Source organism: Ahaetulla prasina, chromosome 16, assembly GCF_028640845.1.
Source record: "Ahaetulla prasina isolate Xishuangbanna chromosome 16, ASM2864084v1, whole genome shotgun sequence".
Classification (NCBI taxonomy): domain Eukaryota; kingdom Metazoa; phylum Chordata; class Lepidosauria; order Squamata; family Colubridae; genus Ahaetulla; species Ahaetulla prasina.
This window is the reverse complement of record NC_080554.1, coordinates 761,218-779,234: the sequence shown is the minus strand read 5'-3', so window position 1 is coordinate 779,234 and position 18,017 is coordinate 761,218. Positions and strand designations below refer to the sequence as shown.

Below are 18,017 nucleotides of genomic sequence, written 5' to 3'. Positions count from 1 at the left end.
GTTTATTTTATAGAAATTGCTTCAGAATGGGCCGGCGTCCGGGGAGGGGGCTAGCAAAGGCGTCAGTCCCTCTGTATGGTTGGGGGGGGGGGGAAGCCCCAGCTACCAGGAAAGGCTTCCTTGCCCGTTGCTTCCACGGCACGAGAGACCGTGCCCCTTAAGAAGCCTTGCCAGGGGAAGCCAAGAAAAGGGATTAGCCTGGAGTTTCCTGCTGCTCCTCCAGGAAAAAGTTGATGGGATGCTCTCGATAGCCAGGATTTCCTGGAAGTCAGGTGTGACAGGTGAACAGGTGCAGGTAAAGGCTCCCTCCAAGAGGGGCTGTTGAAGTCCGGGAGGGGGGGGGCCTGTCACTTTCACTGTTGCTGATCTTTCCTGGTATCATGGGCAGAGTCGATGAAGGATGGGAAAGCTTCAAAGGGGCAAAATTTAACCCCCTCCCCTTAAAAAAGGAGGGGTCTCTAGCCATAGGAAGCCCCTTCCTCTCAACTGGCGAGTTTGACCTGGGTAGGAATGGAATGGGGAACCGTGAGGGAGTTGAGCTTGGCGTGTGCCAACGTTCAGCTAAGGTGGCTTGGAACAAGCCCCCCCCGCCCCCGTGTGGCTTTCGTGGCACTGAAATGGCTGCTCTCTGCCTCACAGCTTCTACAGCCGCTGCCCCCATTGATGCCAGCTGGTTTTGTACCCTGATTTATACCTCCAATCTGCATTGGAAAGAGTTGGGACATTTTGGGAAATTTATCAACAGGGAAGAAATAAGGAAGGAATAGAAGACAATGAAAAGGTTAAAGGGAAAGGCTCCTGTTCTGTCCCCTCCCGGCCTCAGCCACACGAGCTGGCTAAACGAGCCAGTAATTGAGTTCATGGCTGCTATCAGTCCTGGCAGGGAATCTGCCTGCCAAAGTCTCCCTTTTATCTTGGGGTTGCCAGGCAACCAGGAGGTCAACAGTCCAGGCCGAATGTTCAGCTCAATTCTCCACGAGTCAAAGAGTTCAGCTCAATTTTTGCTCGTCATGGAGCAGAAGAGCAGCCAGGGCTGCTTTTACACTCTGTGGGGTGTGGCTCCGTGACTCAGCACTCTCTAGGCCTGCCACCCCTGCTTCTGTAGTTCCTGCCTCTCTTGCCTACGAAACCTAGGGTCCAGCCAGGCCTGATTGCCATCAGCCAGGTCTGGAGACATGGCCTGGGAGTCAGGGGCCGGAAGCTTCGTTATCTCCTCCACCTGGCCTGCCTCTGGCTCCTGGAGCTGAGCCAGGGAAGCCAGTGCTCCAGAATTAAGTCCTGATGGCCCTTCCCCCTCACTTTCCGAGTCACCTTCTGGCAGGGGGCCTGGCTCGGGGGGCGCAGACACAGCAGTTCCCTTCGCACATGAGCTAGTTGTTTTCCGCTTCTAGGGGCAATGCTCATCTCTGTTTCAAAGCTGAAGAACCAGCACTGTCCGATGACGTCTCCGTATTCAAGTGGCCGGCATGACTCAACGCCAAAGGCGCATGGAACACTGTTACCTTCCACCAAAGGTGGTGCCTATTTTTCTACTTGCATTTTTTACGTGCTTTCGAACTGCTAGGTTGGAAGAAGCTGGGACAAGGAATGGGAGCTCCCTCCATTACGCAACACTAGGGATTCGAATCGCTGAACTGCCGACTTTTCAATCGACAAGCTCAGCATCTTAGCCACTGAGCCACCACATTAGGTTAGGACTCTCTAATTCTCTCTGTACTGGCATCTAACTCCCTGGATAGCCCCCACCCACCTTCTATCTCTATCCAGTCCATCCATCATCCATCATCGATATCTCTCTCTCTCTCTCTCTCTCTATCTGCACTGAGCATATGCACCAAAGACAAATTGCTTGTGTGTCCAATCTCACTTGGCCAATAAAGAATTCTATTCTATTCTATTCTATTCTATTCTATTCTATTCTATTCTATTCTATTCTATTCTATTCTATTCTATTCTATTCTATTCTATCATCCAGCTATTCATTCCATCTATCTCATCTATCACCTATCTATGCATCCACCCAACCACCCATCTATCCTGTCATCGATCTCTTTCTTTCTATCTATCTATCTATCCATCCATCCATCCATCCATCCATCCATCCATCCATCCATCCATCCATCCATCTATCTATCTATCTATCTATCTATCTATCCCACCCACATAACTATCATTTATCCATTCACACACACACATTTACACAAATACAGAGGGAGATTTTAATGCGGGAAGTTCTCCCTTCATTTGCATGTGTTTTGCGCCTGGCGCCACCACGGGTGTCGGGGTCAATTGAAACTCAAGAAAAAGAGGAGAAATTTTATGCAAAACTGTTGATTGCATTTGTATGTAATGAAACCATCCAATATTCATCCGCCTCTGGGCGCTAATCGGGAAGGAGAACCGGGGGACGGGAGAGTGGCTGGGAAGCTGTAATGAGCTTCTGTAGTGATTAAAAAAAGCACTTCAGCCCGCCGACAAGCCAGCCCGAAAGCGCCTCTAATCAACACTGAATTTCGGAGGCAAAGCGATTACGTTGCGTCTTTCCCACTGCTCGGCACCCTGTCAAAGAGGGCCGCGCGCCTGGTAAACCCGGCCTGCCAAGCCCGCACAGAGCTCATTTGACAGAAGGCATGGAAAAGCACAATCAGAGAGCCAGGCGCCCCCGTCCCTCACACAAAAGCAATCGAGCCCCTCCGCTCCCCCCCCCAAAAAAATCGAGGCTCAAAGAGGAGTAATCACCTCTCTTTTGAACTTCCACATCGGCCGTGGCTGACGGGGCCTGCCGTCTTTCCTATCCAGCCCCTGGGTTGGGTTGGGAGTTGTTGTTTTTTTGGGGTTACACACCAGGCAAAATGATTGCTTGGTTCTTGTTCACCCTGGGCCGACGGCTGTATTCACATGCCTGGCACCCACATCCAGGCCCGTCTTGCCAGGGAGTCAAGTGGGTTTCCTGCCCACGTCTTTTCTTTCTTGCACAAAGTAGACGGACAAAAGGGGTTTGGCAGGAAGCAAAGAAACCAGAGTTTCTGTCTTTAGCAACAGGCCGGCTGTTTTGAATGCCTGGAGTCGATTTTTAAAGCTAAACCACCCCCAAAAAAGCCAATTCTGCAATCGGGGCTGCAGCACAGGAGCCCAGTTCATGAGGCTCTAGTAGGCAGAGAAACCCCTGCCTCGTTGGGCAGAGGTCACGAGAACTGGCCTCCGCAGGGTTTCTTATCAGACCATGTCTTTTTCGGCCCCGTGGTACCACCAGGGCAGCTGTGCTATGGCTGCCCACCTGCCATCAAGAGGGATTCTGCACTCTGAACGCATTCCTCTTCTTTCTGCTCTCTCTCTGCTCCTTCAATGCTCTGGAGCAGAACATGAATTCCTGCATGTCCAGGTGAAGTGGAGAAGGAGATAAAAGATCACGGCTTTTCCTCCTTAGACACCCCACCCCCGCCTTCCAGGTCAACGATTCTTCTCCAGGGTGTATTTTGGCCAGAAGCAACTTATCTGATTGGAGGGGGGGGGGGGAAGGAACATCCCTTGTAGTGCTTGTTCCGAACTGCAAATGGCCTTTTTTAAAAACAAAAACAAAAAAACAGGTCCGTGCGTATCCAAAGATGGGGAAGAAGGCAGGAAGGGGATCCCATAATAATCAGACTGGTTTGGAAAGGACCGTCCTTCCCCTCCAATGCAGGATTAACCCAATCTGTAAGCTTAACACATTGTAAGCCGCCCTGAGTCTTCGGAGAAGGGCGGGATATAAATACAAACAAACAAACAAACAAACAAGTGGTCCACGATTTGCCTGGAGCCCACACGCCAGCGTTAGTCAAGATCAAACTGTTCTTATTGTTCAGAAGAACTTCCACACACTCAACTGGTATCTGCCTCCCTCCTATCTCAGGGTCTTTGTTTTAAAAATTAGGCTACTCAACCATCTTTCCTGGCTAGCTGGAATGCGGGGAAAGAGCGCCAGATTGTTCACGCCATTGTGGTGTTTGTTTCTGCACTGTAAGGCACTGAACGGAGAGAAGTTTGACTTCTGCTGCCAGGCGCGATAAGGCTTGCCATCGGCAATCACACGGCACTTTTTCGAGGGAACGGACCGTTCAGTGCCTCAGCAAGAGAAATATTCTTAATTTCAGCCTCCAATAAACCCAGGCTAGGTCTGGAGTTTCCATTCGCACAAGCCTTGGCGGCCACCACAACATAAAAGGGGACGAGGCCGTGTTTGCACCCTGCTGGCTGAGAAGGCAAACCAACATCCGTAGCTAGAAAGTGGGGAATGCAACTCAATTTAAAATAAATGAGCTTGCCATTTCATGAGAGAGCGAGGGGGGGGAGTCTCCCCAGGATGTGCCCGTTTCCATGCGCTCTGGCGCTGCTCAAAAATTAGGGGTTCAACAAGTAGCCCTCAGATCATTCAGACTCGCTTTATTTAATATACGAAATTCCTGACCGATTTATGAAGCCCGCCCCCCGTCCCTCAGCATCCTGTTTCTCAGGCAGGAGGGCCACGACAGGCCATTTAATCGACGATTGTTCGTGATCCTTAATTTTTCCAAAACGGCTTCTGGGCCCGTGGCTGCAGGGCCATGCTGTGCAGTTGATGATGACGGAGCTAAGGTAACAACTGTCGGGGGAGCCAAAATTCTCTTTTTCCAGCCCACCTCAAGGCTAAGCCCCCTTCCTCTGCCCTGAGCTTTGATTCGCTGCCCAAAGTTGCTTCCCACAGTTGAAACATCACTACCTTGATGAAGGTATCTTTTCTTTTATGTACACTGAGAGCATATGCACCAAGACAAATTCCTTGTGTGTCCAATCACACTTGGCCAATAAAAAATTATATTCTACTGAAGAAAGCAGCTTGTGGTGACCTCTGAGGAGGGGGGGAAGAGAGAGAGAGGGAGAGAGAGAGGGAGGGAGAGAAAGAGACCCTAGGCAAGAAGCTCCTTCGTCTTTGCAGCCAATAGCTTGTCCATTTCAACTGTGGCATCTTCGGTCATTTGCTGAATCTGAGGCAAATTGAGAAAAGAACGCTTTGTGAATTATGTTTTTTTTTGGGGGGGTATCAGGTTTGACAGGTATCAAACAGCAACGATCAAACTGAGATTTTCATCAGAAACATGAGAATGTAGGGACATCCATCACCATCTTTTAACAACCCCCATAATCCCTTGCGGGGTGGAGCATCTGGGCAACTGAATGGAGCCGAGTGTTTACTGGCCGGATGCCCATCCTGTCGCCGGTGCGGAGTTTTGTTCAGCAGATATATATTCTCATTGTGCCCAGAGAGAGAAGTACCTGCCTCTACCTAGGATCGAACTCACAGCCTCCTGATTATGAGGTGAGAGCTCCACCTGTAGGCCACCGCACCACTCAAATGTAGGGACGTCCATCTTGGTCAAAAAAAAAAAAAAAAAAAAGGCCAGCCACCAAACGAGGACACGGCTGTCCAGAGGCAGGGAGACCTCTGATGCGAGAGGCCACATGTCTGCCTTCTGCAAGGGGCCCCCGCCACTCCTTCAGTACCTGCTTCTCTATCAATCGTATGGTGTCTTCCGACGTGGTGCTTTTGGCTTTCTTCGTCTGGTTCATGGCCCCGGTTCGCACTTTGCGCAGGGACTCCTTGGCCTTGTGGGTGAGCTGCTTGGCGACCGTGGCCAGGTTCTCCCTGTGTTCGCGGGTGATTCTGATGGGAGGAAAGCGAAGGAGAAAAGGAGCCTCTTGGGATGAGCCTAAACCTTCCACGGCACGGCAGAGCAGCCGCTGGGCATGAAACGCTGCCCAGAGATGCAAATTTGAAAACAACGGAGAAAATGTTTGAAGGATAAAGAAGTCTGAACTTCACAGAAGGAAGAGGCAGCTAAGGCTCGGCTGGCGGGTGGCAGGACAGCGACTGGCCACAAGGTATTTTGGAATAATATCGGATAAGAGTTTGCATTTCCGGCTTTTTTAATGACCAGAGTTCCCGGAGCTGTGGAGATTATGCCCTTGGCTCAGTGGACACGATTTGGGTGGCAGCCTCCCTCAGAAGACAGCCTGGCAATCAAACACCTGGGGCTCGTCCCTCGAAAGAGGGGCAGTGGCCAGTTAAAAAACGAAGAAAGTGGGAGAGAGAGAGAGAGAGAGAGAGATGCTCAGATCTTCTCCCTTTTGCCTGTTCTTGGATTTCTCCTCCTCTCGAGGAATTCAGATTGGAAGATGACCTGGGAGCATGTTAACAATCAGGCTGCTGCAATTAGGAGGATAATAGCAGCCTCCTTCAGAATTGGAGGAGGGGGAGGGGGGGACAAGGGACGCCGGGAGGGGCAGGAGACCAGGAACTGGATTGGCTGGGGAGGGGAGGGGGGCAAAGGGATCCCATTCCATCTCCTTCCGTCCCAAACGCACAACTGGCTTTTCTTAAAGGGAGTCCGGTTGAATAACCGGGCTCTTCATTGGCTGGCGCGAAGGGGCTGCCCGCAGCTTTCAACGTGGTCCTGACTCAGACATAAGCATCCACACCGACACCCGATGGGCTACCTTCCTTTAAATGTTAAAATTTAAATTACCAAAGCACCTTGCAAAAACTTCAGCATACCAGGTAGGTTTAAAAGGTAGCCTTCAAGGGATAATAATTTGAAACGGCCTGGGAGAGCAAGCAGGGTCTTTGGCAGGCCTAGCAAGAAGGGATGGAAAGCTGGCTTGCAATGGGAAAATTCTAGGGTGCCACACTAGGCAGCCCCCAACAAGAGCTCTTTCTCACACACACACACACTCCCCTCTTCCAAAGCGTAGGAGGGGTCAAGAAGAGGTTCTGGCTGTCCTAAGAGAGCAGAATCCTTCTTGTCAGCAGCTGGGCAAAATCGCCCCAGGTGTTTCGGCCATCAAGGGACTAAGAGAAGGCGGCTGAAGTGGCTTACTTCGGAACTGGCACGCGAATCAACAGCCCATCCGCTTCCGGGTTGAGATTCATCCCGCTCTGTTGGATCGCCTTGACGGCCGCAGCTGTGCTCTGCAACAACGCAGAGATAAGGGGGGGGAGGGGAAATGGCAGGGGGAATTAGGAAATAATTATTACCAGATGCCAAGACTCCCCATCAGCCGAGAGCAATCCATCTTGACAGAACATGGAAGCATTTAGTCTGGTTACCGGCGAGACCAGGAAGTTACATCGGCCCTTTTGATCAAACTGAATTGCAAGCTGCAGGGTGCCTCCCCCCCCACAACGCCTCCCCTCCTCCTCCTGCCCCCCGGGATCGAAGATATTGGTGAAGAGGCTTCGGGTGGGGTGGGGTGAAGAAGGAGACCGACTAAGGCAAGTGAGGGAGAAAGCAGAAAGGAAAATGGAAACCATCTTGACGATCTGAGGCAACGCAAATTAGCAAAGGAGGTAGCAAAATCCTCCCGGGGAGCTCCGGACTCCTGCAAGATGGTGGAGGAAAGTGGATGAAGGATTCCAGGATGGGCCTTTGGCTGCCAAAGCCCTCACGCGGCCCTGTTTGGGGGCTTACGAGGGAAGGCCTCAATCACTGTTAACTCGTTCCACATTGCACCCGGGCAAGTGTGAAAATAAAGGGGATTAGCACCAGGCCTGTTCTTCACATCTCTGGATTTTCTGGCAGGCAGTTGCTGGAAACCTCTGTGCAACCCCCTGCCCCCCCGCCTTTCCTCCCCACCCCCCAGCTCAGCCTTTGTGCCACACACAGCCCTTCGGCAGCCAGCAAAGCCAGGACCGTGGGCTCTCCCTTGCATCAGAGGCGCCTAAGCTGGCCCTGGCTCTCCCTTTGCATTTGTTAGCTCATTTCTCTTAACAAAAAACACCCTGTTTTTGTTCTCTCAGGGGTTAAGAGAAGTGTGACAAAGGCAGCACGGAGGAAACACAACTCCAAAAAACTCCCAGTCCTTGGAAAGCTTCCCTGCTCCTTTCTGCTCTGTTAATCCTCTTCCTCCAAAGCAAATGTGGTTGCATGGTTTGGCTCTGCACAAGCTCTGATGTCATTCCTAACTTATGCAGTGATATCGAAGTGTGGAAATCAAAAAAAAAAAAAAAAGATCTCCTGCTGCCCAGGAACTTGCAATCTGAAGCCACCGCAGGCGTAAAGGCAGGGACACCAGTTGTCCAGGCAGCCACAAGCGGGCAGGAAGCCAAAGGGGAAACAGTAGCATTTTCCACACCCTGAGAGCTCCTGGGATCAGGAGGTTTGGATCTGCCAGGGGGAAAGGAACGAGAAATCTACTCACTTCTGGGAAGCTGCTCATGTTGACCACAAGGAGCTGCGCAGAAGGTTGAGAGATCTGTGCGAGCTGGTTTAATGGGAATTTCCCATCCTTGGTGACAACGATGATCGAATCAAGAGCTCCTGAAATGAGAAACACGACGGTAGCAAAACCCTTTGTGATTCCGGCTCAGGTGTTAGCATTCCTTCTCTCTTTAGAATTATGGTCTGCTGTTTCTATTGCATTTTTATTACATTTATCCATCCAAACCTTCATCTTATATCGCTTTGGGATCAACTGGAAAGCTCTCAATATCGGGCTGCTTCTAAAAAAAATATACAGAAGTTTTGCTGGCTGAGGGTTGAAGTCCACAAGTCTTAAAGTTGCCAAGATTGGAGACCCCTGGTCTAGTGGGACCCTTGAATAAGAGCCAGGCAAAAACAACAACACAGAGTTTTAAGCAGCAGAATATTTTAAAACTTGATATGAACATATATGTGCTGTGGGCAACAACATAGCCTGAGCAGCGCCCTAAAAGCTGCAGAGAGAAATCGCTCACCTGGGTTGATTCTGATGCTCAAAGTTTTGTTGAAGTTTTCCTGCAGGGTTTTGACCACTGAGCTCATCTCTTCGTTTAACTCTTCCAGGCTGATGATGTCCTCTACCAAGGCAGTGTTGATGTTGACACGGACCTGACCTTTCCCTTTAGCTGCAGAGAGCAGAGCCAAGTTAGTTTTGCTGACTCAGAACTTCTTTGGGCCCTGCTATCTGTTCCACACAGTGACCTCTGCTAACCCCATCCAGCCCTCCCTCATTAGAAAAGATTAAGCATCCTCCTATCGCTTCCTCATCCCTAAAGGTTTTGGAGGGATATCTGTGGAGATTCTCAATCATCCAGGTCATAGTTGCCCTAAAAGTGCTTTTCCAAAAGACAAATGGACTTTCTTGGGGTTTTTTTTTCCCCCTAGAAAATATTTTGCTTCTCATCCAAGAAGAACTGAAGAAGCTTCTTGGATGAGAGGTGAAATGTTTTCAAGGAAAAAGAAAACAAGAAACTCCAACTGCCTTTTTGGAAAGTGCCTCTGGGACTTTTGAGGAGGGAGCATTTCAGCCCTTGGATCCAATTGTCTCCCCCTTTGACGTACTACTACCTACAACAACTTATTTGAAGTAATACAACTGCCAGTTATGGGATTTATAGGTTATAGGATCAGGAATAGACTTTAGTCTTTGTATGTTTTCCTCCGCTGGAGATGGTGAGCCTCCCAGTTCCTAAAAGAGGCAGGAAAGGGGGAATTGGAGGCGGTGGTCCCAAGGCGCCCTTCGCCTCCTTGGCCTTGGACACCCACAGCTTTCCTCACCTTTAGCCTTCTTTGTAGCCAGGGTCCTGACCTGTGGGGTCTCGAGGGCCCGGCCCTCTCGGGAGCCCAGCAGCAGGAGGGGCCTGGGCTTTGGAGGGGCTTGCCAGCGGCAGAGCAGGGAGCACACAGGCAACCGCCGGAGACTTCTGAGGGGCCCGGCCATGGCGCTGCCGCTGCCCACCTGGAAAAGAGAGCAGTCCTTGTTAGTCTGTGCCCCGTTGCTCCATTAGGGGCTGCTGCCCCACTCCCAAGGAGACAGCTGGGTGGGGGAAGGGCATTGCAGAGTGGAAGCAGGCCCCTCCTCTGCAAGGAACCCCCCCCCACTCCCGAAGGTCCTGGTCTTTCAAAGTGAGTTGAGACCCTCGCCCTCCTTCCCCAAATTAGGACTCTATTAAAGTTATCAGTATTAAGAGCAGCAATCCAACTTGGCTGGCTTGGAGACCAGGAGTGGGGGGGAGGGTGGCCTTCCCTGCAAACCTGCCTCCCAGCCAAGCTGAATTTCTATTCAAAATAATAATAATAATATTTTAATTTATTAATAATAATAATTTTGGGAAGGAGGGGGGCACAGACCCTTTCCCACCCACCCCCCAACCACTGTGATGAAAGTGGATTAAATCCATACTTGCAAAAAGCTGGAGTCTCCCTTTCTTCCGGCCCCGCCCACTTCCAGGACACGCCCCCTCGGTGCCTCCCTCCCTCCCTCCCACCCCCACCAGCCCCAGCGCCGCTCACGCTTCCTCGCCTAGGTGAAAGCAAGCAAGACGAGAGGCGCGTGGAAGGGTGGTGGGGGCGGGGCCGTCGCGCGGCCTTGACGTCATTTCTCCCGCGCGGCGCCTGCTGCTGCTGACGTCGAGGTCCCGCGCCGCCGCGCGCCCTTTTGGCGCGGGGGAGTGACGCGCGCGGGGCAGCCAGCCAGGGCGACGCGCTGAGGAGGAGGAGGAGGAGGAGGGAGAACTAGGGGCTGCGCTTTGCACATGCCCAGAGGCGCGGGGCCTTCACCACGAGCCCTTTCGGAGGGGCGGCGACCTTGAGGGCCGGATGGCGGGCGCGGGCCGAGCCCCTCCGCAGAGCCTGCGCCTGGAGAACGCCTCGCTGCTGTCGGAGGGGGCCCTGCAGGACGGGCACCGCCTCTGGATCGGGAACCTCGACCCCAAGATCACCGAGTGAGTCCGCCCGGGGGGGGGGAGGGCAGGGCGAGGCAGCGACCCCTCAGTCCCTCCGGGGTGGAGCCCAGAAATCGCCCCCCCCGAAGGAGGAGGAGGAGGAGGAGAGCCGAGCAGGGAGGGAGGCAGGCAGGCCTCCTTCCCCCTGGTGTCTCCTGCCGCCCCCTCCCAAGAATCCCCTCTTTGAGCCGCCCCTGAGCCCCTTTCCATGCCTGGGACGGCTGGCCTTGGTCCCCACCCTCAGGACCCCAAGACCCCCCCCTTCCCCAGCCAAAAGACCCTCCTCACATCCCCTCTTTGAATGGTTTCTCAGCCCCTTTCCTTGCCTGGGACCCACGGCTGGCTTTGGTCCCCACCCTCAGGACCCCAAGACCCCTCCCTTCCCCAGCCAAAAGACCCTCCTCGCATCCCCTCTTTGAATTGTTTCTGAGCCCCTTTCCTTGCCTGGGACCCAAGGCTGGCCTTGGTCCCCACCCTCAGGACCCCATGGAGGGGGAGCCCTCCAAGGGAGCAGTTGCAGCGCCCCTCCTTCCCGGGCAAGAGACCCTCCTCGAGTCCCCTCTTGGGGCTGAGCCCCTTTCCTGGCCTGGGACGGCTGGCCTTTGTCCCCCTCGATCAGTACCCGGGTGGGTGGGTGGGGGCGTTGTGCAGCCCCGTCCCAAGGGAGCAAAGGCAAGCACCACCACCCCGTGTCTCTAAGGCTGCAGCTGCCTGTGTCCCCCCCCCCCCCCGCTCTGTTTCTGGTGGCATCAAACACGAAGTGGGTGCGCATTTGACATTCCCTTGGCCTCCCGTGATTAGTGCATTTAAATTGCCTTCTAACATGTTTGAGCCCCTTGAAGTGGGGCAATTAAACAGGAGGAGGAGGAGGCGTTGAGCTTGATTGCTGGGAGGGAGATTAGCCAGCAGCGTTGGGGCAACCGTTTTTTCTTCCCCCTGCCCCCCCCTCCACTTTGCCAAACAATCTCCGATTTATGCATTCCAAGTGGCTGTCTTGTCTTATCTCCCCGATATTGTCTGCCTCTCAGCTGTGGAAGCAATTTTTGCCCGGCTCCGTCTTCTTCTCCCATTGGCAAGTGCTTTTTTTGTTCCAAGTGCTCTTCTTTTCAGCTGGGCAGGGTCCTAATCGCGCCTCTAAGTGGGAATCCGTCATTAATGCCCTCTTGACGAGGATTCATTCAGGGCTGCGCTAACCGGCCTCTTCTCTGTTTTGCATTAATTACCATTTTTTGGCTCAGTGTTTGTATTGCTGAGGTTTCTCAGGGTTGAGCAATTTGTGGCGGCTGCTCAGCTGACGGGCGCTCGCAAAAAGGGAGGCTTTTCAGCGCATGAATTTGTGTTGTGAAGTTTTTGGAAATTAAAAGCATCTCTGAGCACAAGCGTACCGACGGGGCCAGTTGGATTGGCAGGCTTGGGAATCTGAGATTCTGTCCCAAAAAAACCACAGGCATTGTGTGCATCACTGCAGTTGCTTAGAGTTTTAGGTTCTGCAAAATGATGTGCAATCTGATGAAGGTATGAAAACCCTTTGAGGTCTCCCAACCAGGTGCAAAATGGAACCTTTGGCATTGAGCCCACTTGATTTGCGTTTTATGCCACAACAGAATTTACCTCCCTCAGTATTTTCACGCATTCAGAATAACGGAACAGAAGCTTCCGCGATGTCCTTTCTGGCCCACTTTTGTGAGCTTCAGTTTGCTTCCGTTCACCTGTCTCCCAGGTGAGAATTCTGCCCTTCTGTTGTGATAAAACCTGTTTGCCGTTGCAACCTTAAGGGAAGCAAGTGGGGCCTCTTTACAGGCAAGAGGCCTCTCTGCCTCTCCCTTGAAGGAATTGTCCTCGCGTAAATGGCTTTAACATGTGGCTGGGGCCATTCCCATATCCTTAGACGAGCATTGTTTGAAGCAACCTTCAACTCGGCATTTGAATAGCGCTTAGGGTGCCAGGAGGAAAACTGGCGGAAAAGGAAATGGGCCTTGGACAGATTGTCTGGCCTGTGTTTTGGATGGCAGGAAGTAGGAACGGGGCCTACTCTCCTTCCTCTGCCTGGGGCTTCTGGTCCCAGGTACCCCATCAAAATAGCTCTGGTAATTTTCAGCAGCCCGGCTTCCTGTTCCCTGTCTGTAACACAACTCTTTCCTTGCTCAGAAACGATTTTAGCACCTTGTAAGTAACGGTCAACCATGTCGGAAGTAGAGAATTGGGCTCTATTTCTAGAGAGAGGGATTTGTAGAGGATGAACGCAAAGCAAAAACTTACAGGTAGCTCCTTATCAACAAAGCAAGATCTGTGCAAATACAGATTCAGGAATTCAATTGACAGCCACAACTATTTCGTTGCTTCTCTGCCTGGCATGAGAGTCTGCCCTAAATAATATTCTTGAGAGTCCCGGAGTTGAGTGTCGTAGGTTCCACAACAGGCAGCTCTGTGGAGAGAGGATCATATCGTAACCAAAGATTCAAACTCCTGCCTGTCATTTCTTTTTCTTTAGACTCCAGACATGTTCATCTTGTAGTTGAAGAAAGTCAGAAATGGATTTGGCAAAGTGGGCAAAGAAAGATGCCAGGGACATTCTTAACTGCCCCTACCAGAATCCTACCATCACTGAGCCTGGGGGATTCACGAACTCATTACCTGGCACTCGGGTTGATGTAATTGAATGTTTCCCTGCCTTTCCCCTGGCCTGGAATTTAAGCAGGGAGATTTGGAAACTGCTGCTTTCCTCCGTTACTCTTTCGGGAGGCAACCCAGGGAAAGCCCCACATGGAATTTGAATGAATTTCAGGCTGATGAACCCGGCCAAACAGGCCACAAAGTTGCCAAAGGAAATCTAGTCAGGTTCCTCAAGGAGTTGCTAGATGTTTTTCGTTTTGAGAACAGGATGAGCTGCGGCCGTTTGGGACTAAGGAAAACAAGTACATTTGCCAAAGAGAGGAGATAGTGGGGGAGGCAGGGGGCAGAGGGAGAATAGGGGTGTTTTTATGCTGCTTCTAACAATAGCTAATAAATCTTGAGAGGACTTCCAGAAATAAATAAGCCTAAATTATATGGCATGTCTTCGTGGCTCAAAATGTTTCTCGGCTTATTATAGGGACGATGCCCGCAAATTAGCTACCATATAAGGATAGATTATAGAAAGAAGAGTATTATGATCTAACTGTAGAGAGAGGTTAAAATATGGCTCTACTTATGAAGAATATCAGAAGCCATCTCTTTTCTGCCTTTTTTCTAATTTTCTTTTCTCACACTTTTTTTTGCTTTCTCTTCACTTTTTTCCATTTTCTTTTTTCCTTACTTTATAAGTTGGGCCAGCTTACACACACAGACACCATTCCTGGAAAATATCTGCTTTGAGAGACTGCTTCAATTCCTGGAATTTTCTCAGTCATTTCAAGGAAATGTCTCCGTTGGTGGGAATCCACAGGAAGAGGTACAGCTGGCCAGGGAAGCTGTGGATTCCCTTCACTCCCCAAAGGTTCCCCCATGACCCTGTGTTGGCCCTACAATATTCCATTTGGCCACCTGGCCCTGGACGTCAACTTTTGGCCGCAGTCCTGAAATACCTTCAGGCAGAAAGAAAGAAAGGACAAACATAGCTTTTCTTCTTTAATTGGGTTTCCATCACAGAATTGTTCATCTCCTTCATCCTCTCTTCCAGATATCACCTTCTCAAACTCCTGCAGAAATTCGGCAAAGTGAAGCAGTTTGACTTCCTCTTCCATAAGTCGGGGGTCCTGGAGGGGCAGCCCAGGGGCTACTGCTTTGTGAACTTCGAGACCAAGCAGGTAGGTTGAGCCTTTGCTTAACTTGGGTGAGTGTCAGTTTTTGGTTTTTTTTTTGCATTTATATCCCGCCCTTCTCCGAAGACTCAGGGCGGCTTACACTATGTTAGCAATAGTCTTCATTCTATTTGTATATTTATATACAAAGTTAACTTATTGCCCCCAACAATCCGGGTCCTCATTTTACCTACCTTATAAATGATGGAAGGCTGAGTCAACCTTGGGCCTGGTGGGGCTAGAACCTGCAGTAATTGCAGGCAGCTGCTGTTAATAACAGACTGCATTAGCAGTCTGAGCCACAGAGTTTTGGAAGGCAATTTTCTTTTTGCTTCTTAACTACCACATATTTTAGCTGGGAAAGTTGGGAGGGGGTTGTTGTTGGAGTGATAGAAAGTTAGTCATAACAGCATTCCGTATTCAAGGACTTTTGCCTGCGTCTGATGTAGACTGCCTGAAGATTGTATCCAACTGAGTGTGAAGAGTTGATTGGACAATGTGATGAACTTGTGGGTGTGAGGCAGGGCTGTGAACTGTCAACTGGGTGTGGAAAACCTGGAAGCTTTCAGTTTCGGGTTGGCCCATGTTGTGCCAGCATGACATCTCTAATAAATTGGAACTTTGAGGAACTTCAGGCCTCAGAGCTTTATTTCGTTGCGGGTGTTCCTTGGAACCCTGACAGTCAGACCTTCAGACATCTCTCCAGCCCAGCAGCCATTCTCAAGGGATTTTTTTTTTCTCCCTCAGGAGGCAGAACAAGCCATCCATTGCCTCAACGGGAAGCTGGCGCTCTCCAAGAAGTTGGTGGTGCGGTGGGCTCACGCCCAGGTCAAGGTGAGCCTGCTCCCTGCCTCTGCCAGTGTCAGAGTGGGCCCCATTTTCTCCCCTCTCCCACCTCCCCAACAGGCTGGTGTTCCTTCACATCTCTGCGAAGTTGGTTGAGCTGTTGCGACAATCTTCATGCCTAGCACATGGTCTTCGCAGGTCAGTGGCATATTAAACAGCCACAGGGGGGGAGCCCTGTTGAAACCAACCTGGGTTTCCTTTGCTTTTTAATGAGTTTAACCCATATTACTTGATCTCCCGCGAGGTTCCATCATTACTAAAAATAGCCCATTGGTGCCACAAGGACATCCCTGCTTCAGCTGGGAGAGGGGGTTAATTTCTGCCTTTTCTCCCCTCCCTGCCAGAGGTATGACCAGAATAAGAACGAGAAGACCCTTCCCATCAGTCTGGAGCCGTCTTCCAGCACCGAGACCCCCCAGTCCAACCTGAGGTAAGATCTGCCTCTTAATTGTGGGAGGGGGTGGGGGGAAACTGTCCTTTGACAATCAGCTAGGACAGACGGGACCCCGAAGAGCAGAAGAGGGTTTTTTGGTCCAGGACATTCTCCGTCCTGGCATCTTGCTCCCCATAGTTTAAAGAGTTTTCTTTTCAAGCTTTATGGCTGCATCGGGAAAGGACGCAAGTTTCGTTTTTGTGGAGTTTCATCAGGCACTGCAGTCGGAAGCAAAGCTGACTTTGAAAAGGCTGATCTTGCAAGCTCCCATTAGGCCTACTGTATTTTTCAGAGTATAAGACGCGCCTTAGTTTTGGGGGGAGGAAAATAAGAAAAAAGCTGATTGGCAGGTGGATTGGCCTCCCGGAATACCCCCAATCAGCTGTTCCCAGAGGTGAATTTTAGCAACAGGTTCCTTGGTTGTGAGCTCTGTGCCTTGCTTTTTTTTTTTTTTTTTTTTGCTTTTTTTTCTGCCTCTGAAACTTTTGAAACTCTCTTTCAGAAAAAACTTTTTTCTGCCTCTGAAAGCCTCTAAAACAGCTTCAGAAAAAAAGCCTCTGAAGCTCTGTTTGGGGCCTTTTTTTCTGAAGCTTCATTTCTGATTCTTTTTTCAGCCTCTGAAACCTCCATTTGAGAAGCTGGCCAGGGCTACATTCAGAGTATAAGATGCACCCAGATTTTCACCCTCTTTTTTGGGGGGGGGGAAAGGTGCCTCTTATGCTCCAAAAAATACGGTCATTTTATTTCATGGGTTTCTTGGTAATAGTACCTCTTAGCTGCCTTTCAACCAATAATAACTTTGCCGTATATCATGTGTCATGGCTACCTGTGGCTGAATTATTACCTAAAAAGAATGTTTCTATATAAAATGGGGGAAAGAAGACAGGACAGCCGAGGTTCACCGAGTGCCAAGTAGCACAGAATGCAGGAGTGCCTTCATTTGCTCATCTCAAATCCTTGAACGAAGGTGGCATCACGTAGCTATTCAGAGGGGCCAGGGATAGCGAGGGGCTCTTCTGGACGAACGACCCATCAGCACAGCTTTCTCCTAGCAACCGGACAGCCTTGATCTGCAGAATTAAATGCCCCTCTGGGGGAGTGAGCCTGTGGGACTCACAGCCACGCAAGCACTTGTGCGGTTTGGGCGATTAAAGAAAAGGGTGTGGCTTGAACCCAGGGACAGCTAGCGGGCGGGGGGAGAGGGGGGGAACTAGCTCCTGCATGCATGGGCTTCTGACTCTAAATCCAGGCCACAGACAGGGTGACGTTTCAGCCGCCTCTGTTGTTCACTCTGCAGCGTCAGTACAAAAATCAAAGCCATCGAAACCAAGCTGAAAATGATGTCAGAGAATCCCGACGCCGAGTTCCCGCCGGCAGCCCCCTACACATACTTCAAGGCCCCCGAGAAAAAACGGACTGGCCCCTACTCCAGAGCGGCTTGGAAGTCCAAGAGATGATGAGCGGGTGCCGTCAGCACCGTCCTCTGGCACTCTCGGCTGATGGAAGCCGGCTAGGAGGAACCGGGATTGGCGCTGCCCTGTCTTGCCCTTGTGTGGGACTGCTGCTCCTTTGCACACACGGAAGTCAACGCTCTTCGGAGGAAACCGACTGTAACACATCCATAAATCTGTATAGAACTTCTCCCAACAAACTCGACTGGTTTAGTATTAAAACCAGATCCCCTCCCCCCCACCTCCCGTGTGGGTAGCTAGATGCAGCCCCAAAGTCCAAGATGTGTGTGTGTGTTTCAGTACGTTTTCACCACTTCAGTATTTGTTTTGACCTGAAGATAAGAAAGAGTTCTGATGGTCTGTCCAGAATATTGTTTCTATCCAGTAAAAAAAAAAAAATGCTTTCGGTTGCCTGATCTTTCCAGCAAGAGAAAATTGGAGTTTCTCTGCACCTTGAAAGCCAGGAAACCCTGAAAGCGGGGAATGAAATTGGTAATATTTGTCTGTGAGTAACAAACAGCTGCATTGAACACATCTGAGCATCGGTGTATCCATTCTTTTTTTTCCCTCTCTTTTTTTTTTAAGGGAACATCACAGGAATAAACTTTCAGCACACTTTTAAAAGTGCCCTTTGTTAAACTCGGATCATTTATCAAAGTCTCTAATTTCAAAACTGGAAAATTGGGGTTGTTTGTTTGTTTGTTTCTTTTTAGCAAAAACATCTGTAATTAAGCATGGGGAGGACCAGCCAAAGAATTGGAGTGGAGAATAGGGAAAAAATCAGCCTTAGG

At 50.6% G+C, this 18,017-nt stretch overlaps 2 protein-coding genes across 2 annotated transcripts; one reads left to right on the top strand and one right to left on the bottom strand.

Annotated features, from left to right (window-relative positions):
* Positions 1–4,401: 4,401 nt before the first annotated feature.
* MRRF (mitochondrial ribosome recycling factor) lies at positions 4,402–10,317 on the bottom strand. The gene is made up of 7 exons (XM_058159297.1): positions 10,177–10,317; positions 9,552–9,732; positions 8,750–8,899; positions 8,215–8,333; positions 6,894–6,985; positions 5,521–5,680; positions 4,402–5,003 (listed from the first exon to the last, which is right to left on the bottom strand). Exons 2-7 carry the CDS (start codon positions 9,712–9,714, stop codon positions 4,926–4,928), a joined length of 762 nt encoding a protein of 253 aa, XP_058015280.1. The 5' UTR covers positions 9,715–9,732; positions 10,177–10,317; the 3' UTR covers positions 4,402–4,925.
* A 128-nt stretch (positions 10,318–10,445) lies between these two features.
* RBM18 (RNA binding motif protein 18) lies at positions 10,446–17,629 on the top strand. The gene is made up of 5 exons (XM_058159298.1): positions 10,446–10,717; positions 14,376–14,502; positions 15,244–15,330; positions 15,687–15,772; positions 17,073–17,629. The coding sequence occupies exons 1-5, from the start codon at positions 10,593–10,595 to the stop codon at positions 17,230–17,232; spliced, it is 585 nt and encodes a 194-aa protein (XP_058015281.1). The 5' UTR covers positions 10,446–10,592; the 3' UTR covers positions 17,233–17,629.
* The last annotated feature ends 388 nt before the right edge of the window (positions 17,630–18,017 follow it).

Bases quoted from the DNA above. Each gene is read 5' to 3' on its own strand.
- RBM18 (XM_058159298.1), top strand. From the start codon at position 10,593: ATGGCGGGCGCGGGCCGAGCCCCTCCGCAGAGCCTGCGCCTGGAGAAC. The intron at 10,718-14,375 runs GTGAGTCCGCCC...CCTCTCTTCCAG, and splicing joins CTCGACCCCAAGATCACCGA to ATATCACCTTCTCAAACTCC. The intron at 14,503-15,243 runs GTAGGTTGAGCC...TTTCTCCCTCAG, and splicing joins TGAACTTCGAGACCAAGCAG to GAGGCAGAACAAGCCATCCA.
- MRRF (XM_058159297.1), bottom strand. From the start codon at position 9,714: ATGGCCGGGCCCCTCAGAAGTCTCCGGCGGTTGCCTGTGTGCTCCCTG. The intron at 8,334-8,749 runs GTGAGCGATTTC...TTCTCATTTCAG, and splicing joins GAGCATCAGAATCAACCCAG to GAGCTCTTGATTCGATCATC. The intron at 5,004-5,520 runs GTACTGAAGGAG...AATTTGCCTCAG, and splicing joins TACGATTGATAGAGAAGCAG to ATTCAGCAAATGACCGAAGA.